General features: G+C 42.1%; 1 protein-coding gene across 1 annotated transcript in view; it reads right to left on the minus strand.

Moving 5' to 3' along the window:
* Positions 1 to 20,531, minus strand: part of LOC139751921 (uncharacterized) — a 217,934-nt gene that overhangs the window by 190,947 nt on the left and 6,456 nt on the right. The window contains 4 exon segments of the mRNA XM_071667621.1: positions 1,938 to 2,086; positions 2,701 to 2,830; positions 3,415 to 3,508; positions 4,737 to 4,811. Of these exon segments, the coding sequence (XP_071523722.1) occupies positions 1,938 to 2,086; positions 2,701 to 2,830; positions 3,415 to 3,508; positions 4,737 to 4,796 (433 nt within the window). The 5' untranslated portion in view covers positions 4,797 to 4,811.

The following is a 20,531-nucleotide window of genomic DNA, read 5'->3' on the forward strand; positions in this document are numbered from 1 at the left end:
TGAGCATGGTGAGGATGAAGACCATGGTAAGTATAGCAAGCAAGACCACTATCATATGGTGTAAGGGTTTTGATTAACACCAGAAAGCCATGATGAATATGACAGGTCAAAAAACCATGACAACTCTGAAGGAAAGGACCATAATCTGTCTAGTACATAATGGGACCATTATGAATATAAAAGTGAGCAGATCTCATGGTAAGTATAACAACAGAGATGGTCATGAAGTTATGAATATAACAAACAGGAGCAAAATGAACAAGAGGGTCAGGGGTATCAACATGAAAATGAGAAATGACAAAATTGTGATGAGTTAAGAGGGCCCTGAGTGGCAAAGTCAGTTTCAGGGCATACATTGCTAGAGCCATAATTAGCATGATATTTGAGAGGATGATGATGAGTATGGAAAACTGGGGTATAAAATATATTAGAAACAGAACCATGGTGAGTATGAACATTGAATAAACAGTTCATACTACAACTGAAAGGCCTTTGACGAATATAGTATGATAATTATGATGAGTGATGAAGGAGAACTATAATGAATATGCAAGATAATCATAATGAATAAATCAAAGGAACATGATCAGTTTGTTGAGAGAACCATATCTGGTATGACAGAAGATTGCTGCGATTCACTGTAAGACCATGATGAGCGTGATGGATAAGACCAAGACAGTATGAAGTCTGAGGACCAAGATGAGTACGATTGAAAACCATGACAAGTGATCAGAAGACTACGATGAATATGACATACAAGGAACAAGTGAATCAATCATTACAAGTAACAGGACCATAATAAGGCATGCATAGTGAAAAGTTAATGATAAGTAAAAGCTGAGAGGATCATGATGAAAATGATAAATAAAGAGACCTATGATAATGCAGAGAATGATGATTAGACCATGATGAATATAATAAGAATGATAAGACTGAGGAAAGAGACAAAGATAGGGATGCAAAGATTATGAAAGGACCATAATGATTATCTGAGGGAATTACCCGGGAGTGTAACCTCACTTACAATGAAAACAAAAGATCATAACGTGTGATGAATGAGAGAGCTCTTATATGATGAGTACCATGAAAAGTACAAGAGCCAAGCTTCAGTCAATACAACATAATACGTAAGAGTAAAGAGAGAAGTAGGGTGACTGACCCTGGTGAATAAGCAGTGCTCAAGATCAAGATGATAAAGGAGAGAAACCACAATGTCAGAAAACCATGATATCTACCTATCTATAGCTCTCATGCCTGTTCCATCCTGCAACTCTCTTAAGGGAGTGGCCACGACAATGGAGTCTCCATAACTAGTGAACTATGATAAACAAAAAAGAATCATCAGTAAGGGCCATTAAGAATACACAAAGAAAGAATCTTTTGTTTCTAAATTACAGATTAGGTTGGAAATACTCATGAACAAGCCTGGGGGTCCAGGCCTCCATTGGATCCAAGAAATGCCAGGTGGGAGAACTGAGGAAGGCAAAACCCCCTTAAAAATTCTGGTTCTCAGTATCACTTGATTCTGCAGGAACCTACTTTGTGCATTTCTATCTCCATTTAATCCCAATCTATATATAAAGTAATAAAATTCTTTGGATATTCTAATATCAATAGTATGAAATTCTACCAGATCAAACCCTTATTTCAGTTCAATAGTACTCTAGTTCAATTGGCAATTGTTTCATATTCTTTGAAAGCAGCTTTAATGCATTACAACAGATTAAAATCTACACAGAAAACTAACCAAAATACTATTTTATCCAACTTTTTGGTTTTACTAAAAACCAGCCCTTGCTAACAACCCTAAAGAGAAAGAATTAAGATGAGTAAGATGAGAGATGACAATGATGAGTATGTACAGATAATGTAAAGGGAGAGACCCAAAATAAATCCAGTACATGACAGAATGAGGAATTTGGGTGATAGTGGCATACCCATGAGGCTGGTAAGTCTGGGATTTGTGAGAATGGTGGCTAACTGTGACAGGCAATCCAAACTGGTGGGTAGCGACCTCAGGAGACCCACCATTCCTTCAACCTCATCTTTTTCTGACCATAGTGAAGAGTTCAGCAATACACTGATCCTGTAGAAAGACAGGTAGTTCAGAAAGCAACAATATACTGCAGTTTTTTTTTTCCTGAAAGTAACAAGGTGCTTAGTTTTGAAACTTGAAGTGACAAGATACTTTATCCCAAGTAGCAAAACAGTTAACACTGAGGGTTACAAGGTTCTTTACCCTATGAGTAAAAAGATATCATCCTAAAAACAATAAATCAGTATATCATGGATATATCACTTGTCATATATTCAGTTACAACAAAGGCCATTCTTATGCAATATGTAAACTTGCTACACCCGATTATATACGTGTTTTTCATAAAAGAAAATTTGAATACATGAATACATGAAGAGGAGCCAGATCTGGGGAATTATAATCCTTGGTGTAGGTACCACAGACAACTCTGACTCCAATGTATGCAGCATAACTAGATCAAGGACTCCTGGTCCTCCTTATGTAAAGCACAGCTAAATCTATGGACTCCTAGCCCTTTATGTGTGTGCAACAGGGTCAGATTTAGGAAATAAAGCAGTGTGTGCAGAATGGGGATATTTGGAATATTTTACCCCTAGGAGTGTGCAATGTAGCCTGATCTAAGTAATCATCATCTTGGTTTCCTGCAGTAGAGCTAGACTTACGCAGCATCTGGGTAGCCATCAACTACATCATCCTGGCCATCCTTGTGGCAGTTGTTGGGAAGGCTGCACACAAAGGACTGCATCATGCTCAGTGGCGACTCCATTGACAGAGTTCTGGATTGGAAGTGACCTGTAATGCAAGGCAATAAGATGTCAAAGGTAGATCACCAATATGTCACCCCCAATGTCAAAATCTTGAATAAAGTTTAACCAAAATATCATCATCAATTTACCACATATGAGGTGCAGAGTATAATCTTTAAGTTAATAGGATTAGAATGAAAAAAAGAAAAAAGCTGGTGTGCAAGTTATCTTAAACAAAGCATGTCCTTCATATTCTATTTATAAGTTTTCTTTCCACTTTAGTATTCAAATAACAAACATATGTGTCTCTACCCTCAAGACTAAATAAGCTTTTAAGATAGAGAGTATTTCTATAGTAAAAATATAATGCAATTCATGGTGACCATATGTCATAAGCCGATTCATTCAATATGGTGTACATATTAAGAAACATTAACATTTTACAAGTCCCTTCCAAGTACATTAAGACAAGGAAATAAATCAGTAGGTGCAATCATCCCATTCTAAAACAAGTAACTGCCAATAGGTAATTACACACCCAAGCATAAACTATAAGGAATGGATACCTATGACCCACACCACTCAAACATGGACGCACAAGCACAAACATACACCCTAAAAGAAACTTACAAACGTCATGGCGCCTCGGTGGAGCTGTCGAGCTCAGGCCAACTAGCACGAGGAAGGGTGCCACCGCCGCTAACACCGACCCCAACACCCATGGCTGCAAAAGATAAGATGTGGTAAGACACTGTGCTGTATGGGAAATGAGGTACGGGGTAATGATAGGAAGTGCTGATTCATGTTACGGGAAGCATGAGGTGGTGTTAAGAGGTTATTTTGCTACATAATAAGAGATCAGTAAAGCAGTCAGAGGCACTGTTGCTTCATGGGCTAAGGCAGCAGAGAAGCAACAAGTGGCCATGTTGCTTCAAAGAGGATGAGTGAGTAGGCAATGGAAAACCAGTAGTGAGAAAAGAGATAAACAGGAACTGCTATTTCACTGAGAGATAGAGAATAACAAACAGTGAAAGACACTTCCACAGAGATGCTTACTGGAGGGTAACAAGCTGAGACAGTAACCACTGCATCACGGACGGGAACAAGGAGAAATGCACATGAAGACAAATGGAAGGAAAGAGGGGAGACAAAAGGGGTACTAATGTGCAATGTTGGATCACGAAATATGTTGAGAGGCAGTGTCCCTGTGTAGTGGGAGAATCAGGAAAAAGTTGGCAAAAGATTTGCTTCTTGGTGGGAGAGACCGGATAGGATCAGAGTAACTTGCTTTACTGTGGAAGATACTGGGCAGAGGTAGAGAGACTACTGGAGCGTGATAAGAGATATTTTTGTAGCATTAGCCAAGTCATAAAGAAAGGCAGAGATGCAACACAGCTTCAATGACGACAAGCTTCAAGAAGTAATTTAGTTTCACAGGACTAATACAGGAAGCAAGAAACCTTAATGCTTCAAGAAGTAAGCAGAGATCGAGTGAGAACCAGTTCTGTTTAAAAGGGGAGTACAAGAAGATTAAGGAACGAGACTTTCGCACGGGAGGAGAGAGAGACAATGTTCCACTAATACAACAGTAAGAGGCGTTAATATTCATGGGAAAACAGATAAGAGTGAAACACAGTTGTGATCTAAGAACATTCAAAAGAACTAAACGTAATGGGAGCTATCAAACATTACCACTGAAATGACTTGCTGATTCCAAAAGAAAAACAATTCATAGGTGACATGACCATACCGACAGTGTACAGTGATAAATGAAACCTATGTAACCCCCAGCATTCATCTGATGCTGAAAGTGACCCATCAGTCCATACATCTGCATGTGTGACTCGGTACTTGTACTTGTAAATGCTGCAAGTGTGACCAACCATTCTACTGCATCATAACTTTGATACTGGTACTCACCCCCATTACCACAAGTGTGACCCAGTACTCACCCACTGTCGTAAGTAGGAGAGGTAATAGCGCCATATGGAGCACCGTAGTTGTGCCGACATGGCCGCACCTCACCCCTGCAAAATGGTTAGGTTATAATAACAATAATACTAATAATAATAATAATAATAATAATAAATAATAATAATAATAATAATAATAATAATAATAATAATATTGTCTTCAACACGGATACCTACTTTCACCGCTAACTGCGTGTATAATATGTAAATTTTACTGAAGGCTTGCAGTAGCAGCTCAAGTGTCCTTCTTCCCCTTAAAATCAGGATAGATTTATGACGGGGAAAAAATAAAGTTACAGCTAAGCCAATAATATGACCCTTAAATCGGCAACCTACTCCTATTTAAGACCGACAGATAAATATAGAGAGGGCGGTATTATTATTAATGTATCAATAATGCCAGAGTATTCATCGTAGCGAAACACACGTTTAAAGTAAAGACATTTATGTTTTAGTGTACATCAGCTGCCAGTTGTACTAATATACCTACGTGGTGAGCCATGCTAGGTGGCTGTGGCCCCGTCAGCTTCGTGAAATATTCACGAGGTGTGCTATAGGTCAGGACCGACACACCAACCCTTTAATTACTTCAGCACACTTAACAAAAAATACCAATAAACTAGAGAAAATCCCACGTATACTTTGTATACATGGAAAAGCCACCCATCATCGCCCAGTATGCAAGATTAGTGCTATCATTTAGAATATTTGAGTGAACCATGAGTGAAATGAAGTAGATTCCTACACTAAATAAGAATCTACAAGCAAAAAATACAAAAAATTGAATAAATGAAAATAAAATTAAGTGTATATTACGGCCATGGGACACACTAGTAGTGTCGTATGTCACTTAGCTTCACATTTATTACATGAGATCATGATTTCTTCCCCTAAAAACTTAAAGGGAAAAACCTTCAAGTAAAAAAAAATAGCAATGATATCATCGGCATGCAAAGCAGTTATAATGCCATGTTTTGGCATACTCTTATTTCTTCTATGAAACAAAAAAATGCCTCTGTGCCTGGATAATACCTCAACTATTCCATCATGAGATGATCCTGAGGTTTCCCTAAAGATCACAAGTTTCCGAATCCAGTGTTACGGAAAGGAACGTGCCATTATAAATCATGTCTGCAAGCCTACTTATGATGATGGTGCAGGAGGAGACCTAACCTAACTGACGACCTACCTCTGCCTTTCTTGCCGACTCGATAAATGGAAATCTACTTGTAATGGCGACTGTCTCAACAACAGGTTAATAAAACTCGAGTGAGGTATAGGGGTAGTACGTAGGACTGTTCAGATAAGCCTGGTGTGAAATTCTCGAAATGCCACTCTTACTTACTTCTTGGTTACTTGGATACGATGGTCGGACCTCTAGACCTGACCCTTAATGATGATTCTGGTCTTAAGGTCACCACTACCCCAAGAATCGTGACGTCGTTCTCAAGGGTAGCAGTCGCACTCATAGGTTTAATCAATTTCTGTCGCACGAACTACAGTATGTCACCAGAACCAGGCAGTCATACTTCTCTGACGCTGGGGGTATTACCAGCTAGGATATGCACAAGAATGGAAGGCTTCTTCTTGTTTACTAAGGATCCATAAGTACACAAAAGATCTTCACAAAGGGCAATTCGTATGATGAATATCCTAATAAGTAGACATTTGAGCATTACGTTATTCAGTATCCCCCAATCATTATTTCAAAGCTCGCTGGTCTGGCTCAGCAAAATTTCTAACTACCAACGTCTAACACAAAACTTACTTATAAGACTACCAGATATGAAATAAGCAATGCCTTCAAGACAGAATACATTAACTAGGATTACTATTAGTACAATACCACAGTAATTACGATCGATATCACAAACAGACCTAACTAGTCTGTTGGTACTAATTCTACTATTGGTTGGGTCAGGGACGGGTCAAGGGGAAGGGGGGGGGGTTACTAATAACAGTGCGGGGCCAATGTTTACTTCCAAATCACCCATTATCATGACAAACAGGCCTGGACTGGGGCTAACGAGCACCCATATACTGCCCCCGTCAAGTAGAAAAATGGGCGGAGACCAGTCAATAATATTCATAGCGAAGGACCAATTACCGTGTCCAAGGAGACGCCAAACAACAATAGCTTCTCATGTTTTTGTTATTTACTGATGGACTGACAGACTTAGGTGGTCTGTAGGGCACATATATATAGCATAAAGTGGTGGAAAATCTATACAATCCTGAGGTATATAATAACGTATGACACACACAAAAAAAATGCCAAATTTCGTACTTCAACTACATCAGGTTGACCACAAGGGGAAAAAATCAACTCAGACCCCAGCATGAAGAAAGAATCTCGTCAAACAATGCAAATAAGGCCATGTCATGATTATAGTGCATAATAAATAATAATTTACATGAAACACATGTAGTTACGTAACGTTAGGCAAAAAATCTTTAGATCTAATAACTCAGTTTAAAACTAACTGACTGTTACAGAAAGAAGCCTCATTCTTCCAAGCAAATACGTATCTACCGACAGAGTCTTGGTAGAGAAGATACTGAATACATTCGTTTTATTTATTTAGTGTTTATGCAACTGGCCATGAGAGGCAAGTGTTCTGGGAGCAGCTGAGAGAGTGTCAGCAGTTTTGGTGCACGAGACCGGGTACTGGAGATGGGTTATCTAAATGCAACGATGAGTGATATGGCAGCTGAGGGTATAACTGGAGGGAGAGGGGCAGGATGGGGTATTCAGTATTATGAATGGAAACATTAAATAGCTAGTAGAGTGGAGTGCTAGAAAAAAAAAAGATTCATGATTGGGAGTACCTGGTTTAAAAAGATGGACATACACAAGTATACGTGGACAAGTAGGAAAGATGGTAAGCAGGCATTACACGATTACATACTAATTGACAGACATGTAAAAGCGAGACTTGCATGTAAATATCTTGAGAGGGGCAGCTGGTAAGATGTCTGATCACTATCTTGTGGAGGAGAAGGTGAAGATATGTAAAAGTTTTCGAAGGAAAAAAATATCGGTGAGAAGAGAGTGGTGTGAGTGAGTAAGCTTGGAAAAGAAGCTTGTGTGAAGAAATATCAGGAGAGTGAATGTAGAGTGGTAAAACGTGAAAGTAAATAAAGGGGAGTGGCTGAAGAATGGGAGGTATTTAGGGATGCAGTGCTGGCATGTGCGAGAGAGGCATGTGGCATGCGAAAGGTGGGAGGTGGGCAGATAAGAAAAGGGTAGCGAGTGGTAGGACAAAGGAGCAACGTTGCTAGTGAAAGAAAAAGGAGAGGCGTTTGGGCGGTACTTACAGGGAAGGAGTGCAAATGATTGGGATGTATAAAAGAAAGTGACAGGTCAAGTGCAGGGGTTGAACATGAGGGAGGAGTGAGGAAAGGTTAACAAAGAGAATATATGTGTCAGAAGTGGAGGGAGCCAGGAGTACTGGGAGACCAAACTGGAGATGGAAGGATGAAGTGAAAAAGATTTTGAACGATCAGGGCCTGAACATGCAAGAGGGTGAAAAGTGTGCACGTGATAAGAGTGACCTGGAACGATGTGGTATACAGTGGTCGACGTGCTGTCAGTGGACTAAACCAGGGCATGTGAAACCATGGAAAGGCCTGTGGGGCATGGCTATGGATGGATAGCTGTGGTTTCGGTGTATTACACTTGACAACTAGCGTGGATGTGAGCGGATGCTGCCTTTCTTCGCCTGTTTCTGGCGCTACCTCGCTAGTGCAGGAAACAGCGATCGATTACCAAAATATTCATGTAGAGCAGAGTGACACTATCAACAAGAACTTGGTGCACCTTGCAACCCCTCACCCCCACCCAAGCCGACTTTTAACACCCTGAACACGATGGAAATACCCCTGGGCATGATGGCCTAGTCGTCACACCCAGAGGGTCTACTACCGCCTTCAAAAATCGTGGCGTCGTGTCAAGAGTCGTACCGTCCACGGCCAACGGAACAAAGTGCTCGAGACATGATGACATCACGGCTTCACCACCGTGTCACACACGTCACCATACCTTGAGAACGATGGTGTAACAGCTCCTTGTTCGAGTAACTGTAACGTGCGGCGGCCAAGACCAATTCGACCCGCCAGCGAGGACTAGGCACCGCTCGGGCTGGGCGACCAAGAACCGCAAGGGACGACTGGACATCAGCCAGGCTGGCCATACTATCTTATGAACCAGCGCGAGAACCCGTCCCCTGCGCCGCCGCCCTACACTACACGTGTGTGTGTGTGTGTGTGTGTTTATGTGTTTTAGGTCACACCAGAAACCAACTGCAGCATCTGGGTGTACAGCGTGGATTCTAGGGCACACTCAAGACGTACTGAAGTGGCCTTGTATACATGCGAGTGTTCCAAACCATACCAGGAGAGGTTAGCACCATGAAGAGACCTCCCCTACCATCCTCTGCCACGTCACTTACCTGGACTTGATCAACCTCAACCTTGGGAGACGCAAAGGCCTCCCTGGCTCTTCCAACCACCGCTCACCTCACCAAAACCCTCGACCTGACCAACTAAGATGTGATCGTCGACAGAGCCTTTCACTCTGGGCTGCAGACTGACTTCCTCAGTAAGGGTCGTCTGGCTGTACGTTTCCAAGTGGTCATCTCCACCTTCCAGTCCCTCACCTGTGGCCTCCCACAGGGCACGAACATGGCCAACCCTTGCGGCTCTTTATAAATGGTGCCCAGTCGACCATAACAATCCTCCACGGCCTCTAGAAATTGCTCCATCGCCAACCCGATAGTTATGCACCCAGTTTCCCATCCAGCCAATACTTCATATCCTACTGTCTCGTGAGACACACACACACACACACACACACACACACACACACACACACCGGGTTTAGGGGTCAGTCTGGCGTAAACACTATACTGAAGGGAACCCCAGTAGCATCACCGGGGAATCATTAACACACACACACACACACACACACACACACACACACACACACACACTCACCGGGTTTAGGTGTCAGTCTGGCGTACACACTACACTTGAAGGGAACCCCAGTAGCATCACCGGGGAAACAGTAACAACACACACACACACACACACACACTCACAAACCTGAAAACTAAGGAACGAACGACGCCTCTCATGCCTTTCATGTCCAGGGGCCATAGTCATGTTGACCACAACACCGAAGGTCAGTTCTGTTTACGACTAACTAACCTCCACGCGTGCCCTTTACTGTCAACTACCAGGAGCCTTAGGGGAAAACCTGGAGGCTGACGGGAGGGGCAAGGCTCAGGGCCTGGGGAAGGGGCAAGGCTCAGGGCCCGGGGAAGGGGGAAATCCTAAAGCCTGAGGGAGGAAAAAAAGGCTGGGGTGGGGCAATGCCCAAGAGCTGGGGTGGGTCAGGGTCTAAGAGCTGGGGTGTGGCAAGGGCTAAGAGTTGAAGGAAGGGCCAATGCCTTGAGTGGGGCAAGGCCTTGGGCCCTTGAGCAATAGGCTGGGAGGAGGTATGGGTAGGCGTCCGTTAGTGTAAACAGCGTCTCTATCGCCATGACAACATACACACACGAGGACCTGACCAATACGAAATGACAGAAGCGACATGAAGGGAAGACCCATAGAGGTTATTTCAACTTGGAAGTATATCAAACAAGCGACGCTATGGCGGACACACACGGGTAATTTCATAAGGAATTTATTTGGTAAATCAACACACATCAACGGGGGAGTTGGAAAAAACTGAAAAAAACCCAATAGGCGGAAAAAAAAAAAATATCGAGGAAAATGAAAAAGAAAATTAATTGGATACATGATTAAAATTATCATTTCTTCAATAATCATTGAAGGATAAGGGCCGATAAACTAGAACACAAAACTAATATACTAATGTCAGAAAAGATGGAAGGACATATAACTACAGTAATAATGTAGTTGACTAATGAAGAGGTAATGGAAGCTGAGAATACTGAAAATTTCAGAAAACCAAGATGGAAAAGTGAAAATTGGACTTTCTTCTCTATAACTTCTTCTCCCCCCCCTCACCCACAAAAAAAGATAATCATATACACGTACATAAAGGACTTCCGTGGTGTGTAGTGGTTAACATTACTGACTATGATTTTACATACGGGCCCACCCGGATGGAAGGTGGGTCGCGGCAGTCGGCCCACAGCTAACACAGCTGTTCACCCTTCCTTCGGTAATAGATAAATGGGTACCCGGTTTACGCCGGTGTGTGTGTGTGTGTGTGTGTGTGTGTGTGTGTGTGTGTGATTTCTAATCATGTCTTTATTGTGATATAATTATGACCATACAGACACTGTAACCTAAATTAAGCCGTGAAGGGGAGGGTAAACATCTGGGTTGGGTGTGGGTCATTTACAACGCCCAGGATCGACGAATCCATGTGGGTTCGGTCCCGGGCTAGCCCGTTCTGATTCATGGTCAGTAACGCTAAACACTAAACCAGGGAAGCTTGTATGTCTATGTGAGTGACTCAATGTTTAACCCACTCCTGCTGATTTTTTATTTTCCTTTCTATTCCGTATATATATTTTTTCTTGTTATCTACAGAAAAGAAACAATAAGGAATAAATACTATAACTGGATACATAATAACTGGATACATGATAACTGGATACACAAAAGCCCACATTACAAAGATGCAGCGAACATTCAGCATAACATTCACACCTTCTCATGTCCTTTCCCGTACGTCACTATGGCCTGCCTGGCTTTTCACGTCCTACAAAATTCGTAAATAATTTCCCTTGTCATATTTCTCCGCTTTATAATTACTTCTGAATTACAACTGAGGCCCGACCTTGACGTGGACTTTGGTTCGTGTCTGGAGCCTTCAACATAAAAGAGAAAAAGCAAATTACAATAATAACTGCAGCGTCGGTTGTTAATACACAATACGGTGGCGATACAGCAGGAGCAGACTGACTAGCAACATGACGCTACGCGAGCCCGCGGTGACTCAGGACGGTTACCACCCAAACAAGCTGCTGCGTCATAAGTAACTGGTTACCCTCGACTCACAAGTCACTGGTTGCCCTGACTCACAGGTCACTGGTTACCCTCGACTGTCTGTGTCTCAACCAACTATCGTGTATAAGTAAACAAACATTTCGTCATATGTACATCGACTGAAACCTTGGTTCACTCAAATCGTTCCACATGATCGTCAAGTTGGAAGTGGTTAAGCAACACTCCTCCTGTCTTGTACACAAGTGATCAGAAGGTATCATTATTATCACGACTGGGTCGCCTGGTCTCCCGTCTTACCAGCACAATGAAGACGACGGTAGTGGTCTTAGACTTTATGGAACACCACTGTATAAAACTGTACAAGGTGTGTCATGTGAGCAAGGCAGGACTCTCTCTCTCTCTCTCTCTCTCTCTCTCGGGTCAGCTTATACACTATTCATTATTCATGTACAGTACATTACACTCGGAAAACTTAGGTCTTTCTCCGAACTGCTGGTTAGAAATGATTCATCAACCGCTGAGATCTAAGCCATTTATAACCCCTTTAAATACGCCGTCTCGTATTCAGTGGCCTGAACCTACTTAAGGAATAACACATAAATCTGTATTTCGTGCCAATGAGACCAGCCGAAGCATGATTTCACTAATGGAATGACTCGCATGAGTGCACCACTTCCAGCTGGCCTTATCTGCCACCAGTAATTACCAAATACAAAACCAATCATATACACTACAGGTCTCTCTCTCTCTCTCTCTCTCTCTCTCTCTCTCTCTCTCTCTCTCTCTCAGTAAACATAAGTTAAAAAACTAGTATGATACAGGCAGTTCAAGTGATGGGACCCCACAAGTGTAATATATATATATATATATATATATATATATATATATTCTTTTTTATTGTACTTTGTCGCTGTCTCCCGCGTTAGCGAGGTACCGTTTAGAAGAGAGGACTGGGCCTTTGAGGGAATATCCTCACCTGGCCCCCTTCTCTGTTCCTTCTTTTGGAAAATTAAAAAAAAAAACGAAAGGGGAGGATTTTCAGCTCCCTTCCCTTTTAGTCGCCTTCTACGACACGCAGGGAATACGTGGGAAGTATTCTTTCTCCCCTATCCCAGGGATAATATATATATATATATATATATATATATATATATATATATATATATATATATATATATATATATATATATCCGTGCGAAGATTTTGTGATAAATGCAGTAAACAGACATGATGTAAGACTTGCCATATCGACCACTATACGGCAGTAGCAACATCACTATATGCTTGGCGTTACATGCCCCCCCCCCCCCCCCCCCACACACACACACCCACCCAATCATGTTACCTGGGAGACGCGATATACAGAGCGGCCGGGTCTGAGACGTCAGGGTCACACGACCGCCAGGTTTTGTTACTGTGTCACACCAGGGGGGAGCTGCTACAAGTGACAGGGTCGCCTGATTCACGTTACGTGCCGGCAGGAACGTTACACAGACGGCAATGTCACCCGACGGGCTCGACATAACACCAGGACAATCGCTCGTACAGTTCAGTCCACAAACACTCTCCACAAACACTCTTAAAAGAGTTCAGACTCTACGGATTATACAAGTTCGTAACGCGTTACAACGTGGCCTAAGAAGAGGATTATAACCCAGTGTCCACGACAGCACGACCCTTAGGTAGGATGAACTGCTGGCCTTTGACATGGCACTCAAGGGTCAGGTCTCAGTCATCATAACTAAGGCATGCATCATCATGGTCAATGGTCGTACCGTTGCAGACATGTTCATCTATGATAACATAAAAAAAACCCACAATATATAACATGATATAGGGATGGTAGAGCCAAGAGACTGGGGATGATCCATCGCCGGGGAAGCCATCCTGAGGCCTGTATGATTTTTGGAAACTGGTTCTTCTTTTTATGTCTGACGGGTAACCTTCGTTCTCTCTCTGTTCGCAGATTCACCTAAAAGCAATGGCGAAAGGTCTCTCCCCCTTAATATACTAGCATGTGAATACGTATATGAACCAGCTACAGCCAGTGAGACGGTGTTGGAGTTACCGCTGCGGAAGCGTGGGAAGACAGAGAAACTTTGGCATGTGATGGTCTGACACCTCACCCGTGATTTCCAGCCGAACGTGATGAATGCGTCATCAGTTGTAACTGACACACTCTTTTCTTTTATCTACGGCGAGATCTTTGTGGGTCCACAACGCCTACGTCGTGTGCTGGCTACCCCTAATACATACGTACATGATCTACCGAGTTTTCTCCTGTGGTTTTTCATCGGAGGCTCCAAGCTGGTCCTGACACACTGACCCACCCTACAATGACCATTTACTACCGCTGTAAGGGGCCAGTATCGGGGTGAGGGGGAAAGCCAAGTATCAACCACCCCCTCCCGATCCTAGCGGTCGATAACAAAGGTGTAGTAGCCGCTGTTTACCATCTCTTCGGCGCGAGCACTTCCCTTATCAAAGAAGTCGTCCAGTAAAAACGAGCCCCGCTATTTCATCGTCCAGGGTGACGATAATGGCTGCCGATCATACTGATTTCACCAGCAGGGTGCTCAACTTCAGGAGGGTTTACCCTACACACCACTTAACTCTTGTACTTATAAATAATCAATGACATCTCACCCCCACCCACTCACCCTTTACTCAACTTCCCCACACTCATCCCTGACTGTTCATCATGAGTCGCTCGCTGACTTGCTGACAAAAAAAGAGAGATTTATGATTACATTTCCATCAATAAAACACCATATAGCCATATGTGATTATCTGCACGTGTAAATGTTATACATACGGTTGAGAGGGTACGCACAACGAACGTTATCAGTTCTCGTGTGGCTACTGAGATAAGGTACTGGAAAAGAAAACGACTGTATTTATGTCATGGCGTCATGACGTTTTTCATGTAGAAATCTGCATCGAACGATGGTCAATACGAGTAAGACCTTACACCAGCATCATACATGTTTCGTACTGGTCCACAATACATGATCCAAACAACTACTACTGTGAACTCATATGGCAGCAGCCGGAAACATAAGATACATCACAATCGTTAAAAAAAAAAAAATGACGTCACTTTAGCAATTACAGAGTCCAGGAAAAAGAATCCTGGACGAATATGAATGACGTCAGATAAAGGGCCCTGGAAGGGGAAGTGTGGAGTGGAGGTGGGAATATTTGGGTCGGTAGGTCACAATACACTTACCTACACCTTCCTCACCATCCCTGTGCCCGAGATATCATCTATATCTACACTTACACCTTGTGTACCAAGCTATCAGCCACAGTGTGTGCCCCTTCGGAGCATTCCCATCAGTGTGAAATGATGGTACGTAACCCATACTTTGTGGGTAATGAATACTATTGATGTGTGTGTGTTCGATGACCTTGTTGTGTAGGGTGTGTAACTGACCCCACGAACCCCCTCCCATCTTCTCTTGCTTGATCTGGTCTCATTACAGTATATATATATATATATATATATATATATATATATATATATATATATATATATATATATATATATATAGTATTGTCAATTCTTGGGTTGTTAACAATGAGGTGCCATCTTGCTTGTGAGTGGTTTGGTTCCATGGAAACAATGACTTATAAAAGGCGTCGATAACACTAGCTTTATTCATGAATCTCTCTCTCTCTCTCTCTCTCTCTCTCTCTCTCTCTCTCTCTCTCTCTCTCTCTCTCTCTCTCCTACTATCACACTGACGCATAAAAACTTTAGTGCCCCATGTCTCACATATGTACCCTCTTACGTAACATAACCCTCACTACAGTAGTAATATACAAATACTCGCACAACAGTATGTCTGTCCTATATCATACAATGTAATGCATCATACAGTACAGCACAACAGTTTAATTTTCCAAATAACTTCAAATCGGAAGAGATTAAAAGTGTCTTTATGCCTGATTTTAATCACCTGATAAAAAAAAATAATGATATCTACAACAATCTATAAACCGAGGATATCTACACACTTAAGCACGACGGTACGACCCTGAAGCACGACTTTACGACATCTGGATGTAAAGGCCTCACGCGAAAGCCTGAACCTTATAGGTCAAAGTAAAGGCCACAACACCATCATAACAAAAGGTGTTAACGTCGTTTGAACGAGTCAACAAACAATAACAACTTACATTCAAACGAGAAAAAAACAAAACAATAATGCAACATTCGTCAACATTCCCATGTGTACATTAATAACCACCACTATAAAGTATATAATACACGCACTACCATAGACTATAAACAACACACATAGTTACTATAGATAAACATGCTGTGATATGAAGTCAGAACATCAGAAAGAGTTAACGTTCTGGATACTAGAAATAGGCTGGCGCGTAGCAATATTTGTCGTGATAACGATTTCCAGTACCATATCCGATGCTGAGTTATGAAAACACACACACACACACACACACACACAGTGTTTAACATTACCGACCACGAGTTCGAATCTTAAGGGCGGCAGTCTGCCCACAGCCAACCCACGTGTTCATCCTCCTTCACGAGCAAGGTCGATAAGTAGGTACCTGCTTAGGCTGGTGTGTGTGTGTGTGTGTGTGTACATACATGGTGCATATATACAATGTTAAGACAAGGCAACACGAGAGTAAAATCTCCATAACAAACATAGTAATCACAAAGAGTAATCGCACATCCATTTATGAATACAACTGTACATCAACCTGTGCAGTACATAAGCACGTTCCTATATGTCACAGACACATTTCTTCGGTTTTCGTTATGTTCAAACTTCTCGTATTAACTGCCATTCTTACCTCCTTCTGATCCTTAGTACCCTTCCCAGCTCGCCAGAGTCCAGCTGGGAACCTCATCACGGGCGACGAGGACGGCGACGCCAGCGCCTCCCTCAAGGTTAGCGACGAGGAAAGTTTACAGCGCCAGTACATTCTGTGACGTCACGTTCTCTTATGCTATGGAAACCTCGCAATACCATCGCGGCAGGTGAAGGTCGTGTCAAAGCGCTCTATAACGTTGCCATTTTTCACGGTATGTATACCAGCGCTGCCGATTTACGGTGGCGACGAATGGAACTACGATCCGACGTCATCAAAACGTTGTGGTCTGGAATGTCCTCTTGTGTTGGTTCAGTCAGTGCCACAGATGCTTGCATTACCCCTTGAGCGCGACATCGGATCGATCCTGAAGCAAACGAGGGCACAACTTGTTTATGATGACCTCGTCTTTGACATGAACCCCTCAAAGGTCAAGTCAAAAGGTCAGGCACCTTGAGCATGACAATGTGATCCATTTTCGCGAAGCTGCGATCCTTGAGCACAATGATACGATCCACGGACACGACAATCTTGAGAAAACGATGATATGATCCTGTAACCGCGGCATTACGACCCTCTGATGTAATGGTCGGAAGGTTCAGTCAAACAGCCAGGCTTAACGCCCAAAAGTCGTGCCGTCGTATCAAAAGTTAGCGCCGTTGTTCTCAAGGGTCGTAATATCGCACTTGAAGGGTCGTATCGTCGTACTTTATGGTCATGCTGTTGTGTGCAAGGGTCGTGAGGTCCTGCTTCAGGGGGTGACTGAGCCTCTTAAGCGTGGTCACCCTCTATGAAGGATGAATAGCAACAGTATGATTATATGCAGAGCAGCATGAAACTGTAAAATAGCAGTCTGTAATCATACACGGATGGATTCCCCTATACGTACGTATGGTCACAAGGATACCGTAAGTGTATGCGTTGTGTACATGTACTTTGGCTGTATGGCTTTCTCGAGGTACATACATCGGTTGTTCATCTTTTCCTGGTTACCTGGTTATGTAACTTTGACGGTTGAGGAACTATGTCGGTTGTATAACTACACTGTTTACTGATTCCACTAACTGTTCTGGTAGTACGAAGAGGGTCTTTACTATTTCAGTATTTTCTACCCTGTAAATGTTGTCTCTGAATGGCATAAAATTCTTTAAAACTGACCATCTCATTTGTACGTCCCTCAAGGGAAAAATGCTGTACACTCAACATCACATGAAAACATTCAGAATTTCATTTGATAATCATACAATAAACTTCACAAGCAATAATACACAACACAATGTTAAAAATACTAGCAACATGGTTGTTACATAATCATTAGCCAATGTTTTACAAGTTGACAAAAAAAAAAAAAAAATACAGATGGCATACAACCCCCACACGTGAGAATTCGGAACAAAATTAGACCACAGTTTAGAGCATGCAAACTGTAATATCAGACGTGCACAGCGAACCATCACACTCAAGTAATGAAGTTAATATATCCATGATCAAATAATGATTATATAAACTTACCATAAAAAGTTGAGATCCACACTTTGCACGCATTAAATAAACTTTCAACTCAAGAATTCATTCCTCAACACGTTACATTATTCCAAATAAGAGGCACGGTTGCTACCCAAATCAAGACGATTTTTGTCACAATAGGGTCCATAAAGACTTACAAATAAAGCTAAATATTTATTATGATAACCACTGTTAAGCGACCAAGGTGCCTGAGGTATGATAACGATCGCACTACAGAGTGAGCCAGGCAACAGCTGTGTGTGAGTGGAGGATAGGAGGGGCAGTCTAGCTCGAGCTTAGTTCACATTACCTCTGCCCTCACTCACCACTCAAAATACCCCTCTCTTACTTTACTCTCCAACTACCCTTGAAAACTATCATCTTTCACACATGCTCGTACAAGATAATCTCAACTACTACGTTCTCTCACAGGAGTTTGTAATGTACCTTCACACTATCTCTCATTTCTTCCTACTCACAATATCATACTCCTCAGGTCATCCCATAAATCTACCCACACTTCAATCTTCAGTACTGTTACACAATCAACCTAAAACTAACCTTTCTTTATCCTTAGCACTACCTCCACAATGTACCCCTAACTGAGATAACATCATTCCACAAAAAAAAAAATATTGCAAACTCTCCCCACAAATTACCCCATACTCAGTTAACAACATCCCAGAAAATACTTCTTACTAACGTGCTCACAAAGCCCCTTCCCCCACATACACAGCACATGGGTATGGTGAGGGTGTAAGGCGGGGGTATCCCCAGACCACCACAAAAAAAAAAAATAGGGCTCGGCAAGTAAGACATATGAGGCTGCCATATGTCTCCCACACCTCCACACTTGGTCATGTCACTCTTGTACATCTCTCTCTCTCTCTCTCTCTCTCTCTCTCTCTCTCTCTCTCTCTCTCTAAACTTCCGCTACGAAACAGAAAACTATGAAAATCTTTAAAGTACACAAGGAAGGAAAACTGAATACTGCTTTGTCATTAAGGTTATCAGCTTAAATTACAATTAGAGAGAATTCAGAAGCACTGCAATTGCAAAATCTTGGGGAAGGAAGATGAGAACTATCATGAAAGAACTGGAACTATATATAGCCTAAAAAGAAAATGATATATAAGAATCTGCGTTTGGTAACAAATTGGAAGATCTACAGGAAAATGTACTGAACCAGAAAGGACCCGACGTGAACAAGAAAGACAGTTGTCAAATCTACAAGAACACCTTGTACACAATCCTCTTTTGCGCCACAGCCCACACGAGGAAGTGCAAAATACATTTGCCGCTCTTACAGCAAATAAAAAAATCAATCTCCCTCAAGCAGCAGTAACTCTCGTAAACAATAAAACTCAACACCCACACTCACTAACAACTGGAAACTTATAATACTAATAATAGTGTACCTCCATCGCCAGGAGACTGCCTTATACTAAGACCTAACCGAAAGTTATATTGCCGACTAGGCTTTATCGCCGTTATATTGCCGGCAGACTGCCTTACTATGCTCCATCGCCGGCAGAATACCCTGGTTTTCTCAGTAAAATACTCCCTAACTAATTTCAACCGCCGGAAGACTGCTTTATTAACTTCTCAAACTAAGATCTTATTCAACTCACAAACTTATTTCATCACGGGACTCCCTAACTAGTCTCTATCACTTAAAACTGCCTTATTGACTTCTATTTCATGGAGACTTCCTTATGAAACTCTGCCACCTGGAGACTGCCATACTTGTTCCTAGCACCATGTGACTGCCCAACTTACATCGCTTGGAAATTGCCTTACCAGCTTAAATCACCCTTACTAACACGTTATGAAAGATCGTAGTTATTCGTTCCATATTATTCTCCTAACCAAACCTTCTTGTCTAAGGCTTCCCAAATTATATCAAAAATTACCGAGACAATAACGGAATAGTGGAGGAATCAAAGGCTAGTCCTGACGGGAAGATACAGCTATTCTTGTGGCCAACGTTACCTGGCATTATCACACTGCAACTGCCCAAAATCCAAAGCTACAATGTGAAGTGTTCTGAAAGATGTAAACCCCCACGACCGTGAAGTGTTCGACTTTGTTTACACTATTAAATCTCCCAACAAAACAATTCTCCAAGACTTTCTGATCTGTTTATGTCTTCCTGGTTTCTATCGCCTACCCAGTTTACCACATCAATAATTCTGCAGTGTTAGTTCTTATCATAATACACAAAACCCGTTTCCAACCATCATTACATGTAGCAAGCCCCGGAATCTTCACACATGTAATATGGTTAATTCATGGTCTAACTCTTAACTTCTACGTAAAAACTTCACTTACATATAAACAAAAAGTGAGGCTGACTTTGGTACTTACACGATTTACACGAAACTCTGGAATATGCATTGCTACCTCTTGCCATACAACACGTGCACCTCCTTCCTT

Source organism: Panulirus ornatus, chromosome 12, assembly GCF_036320965.1.
Source record: "Panulirus ornatus isolate Po-2019 chromosome 12, ASM3632096v1, whole genome shotgun sequence".
NCBI lineage: Eukaryota > Metazoa > Arthropoda > Malacostraca > Decapoda > Palinuridae > Panulirus > Panulirus ornatus.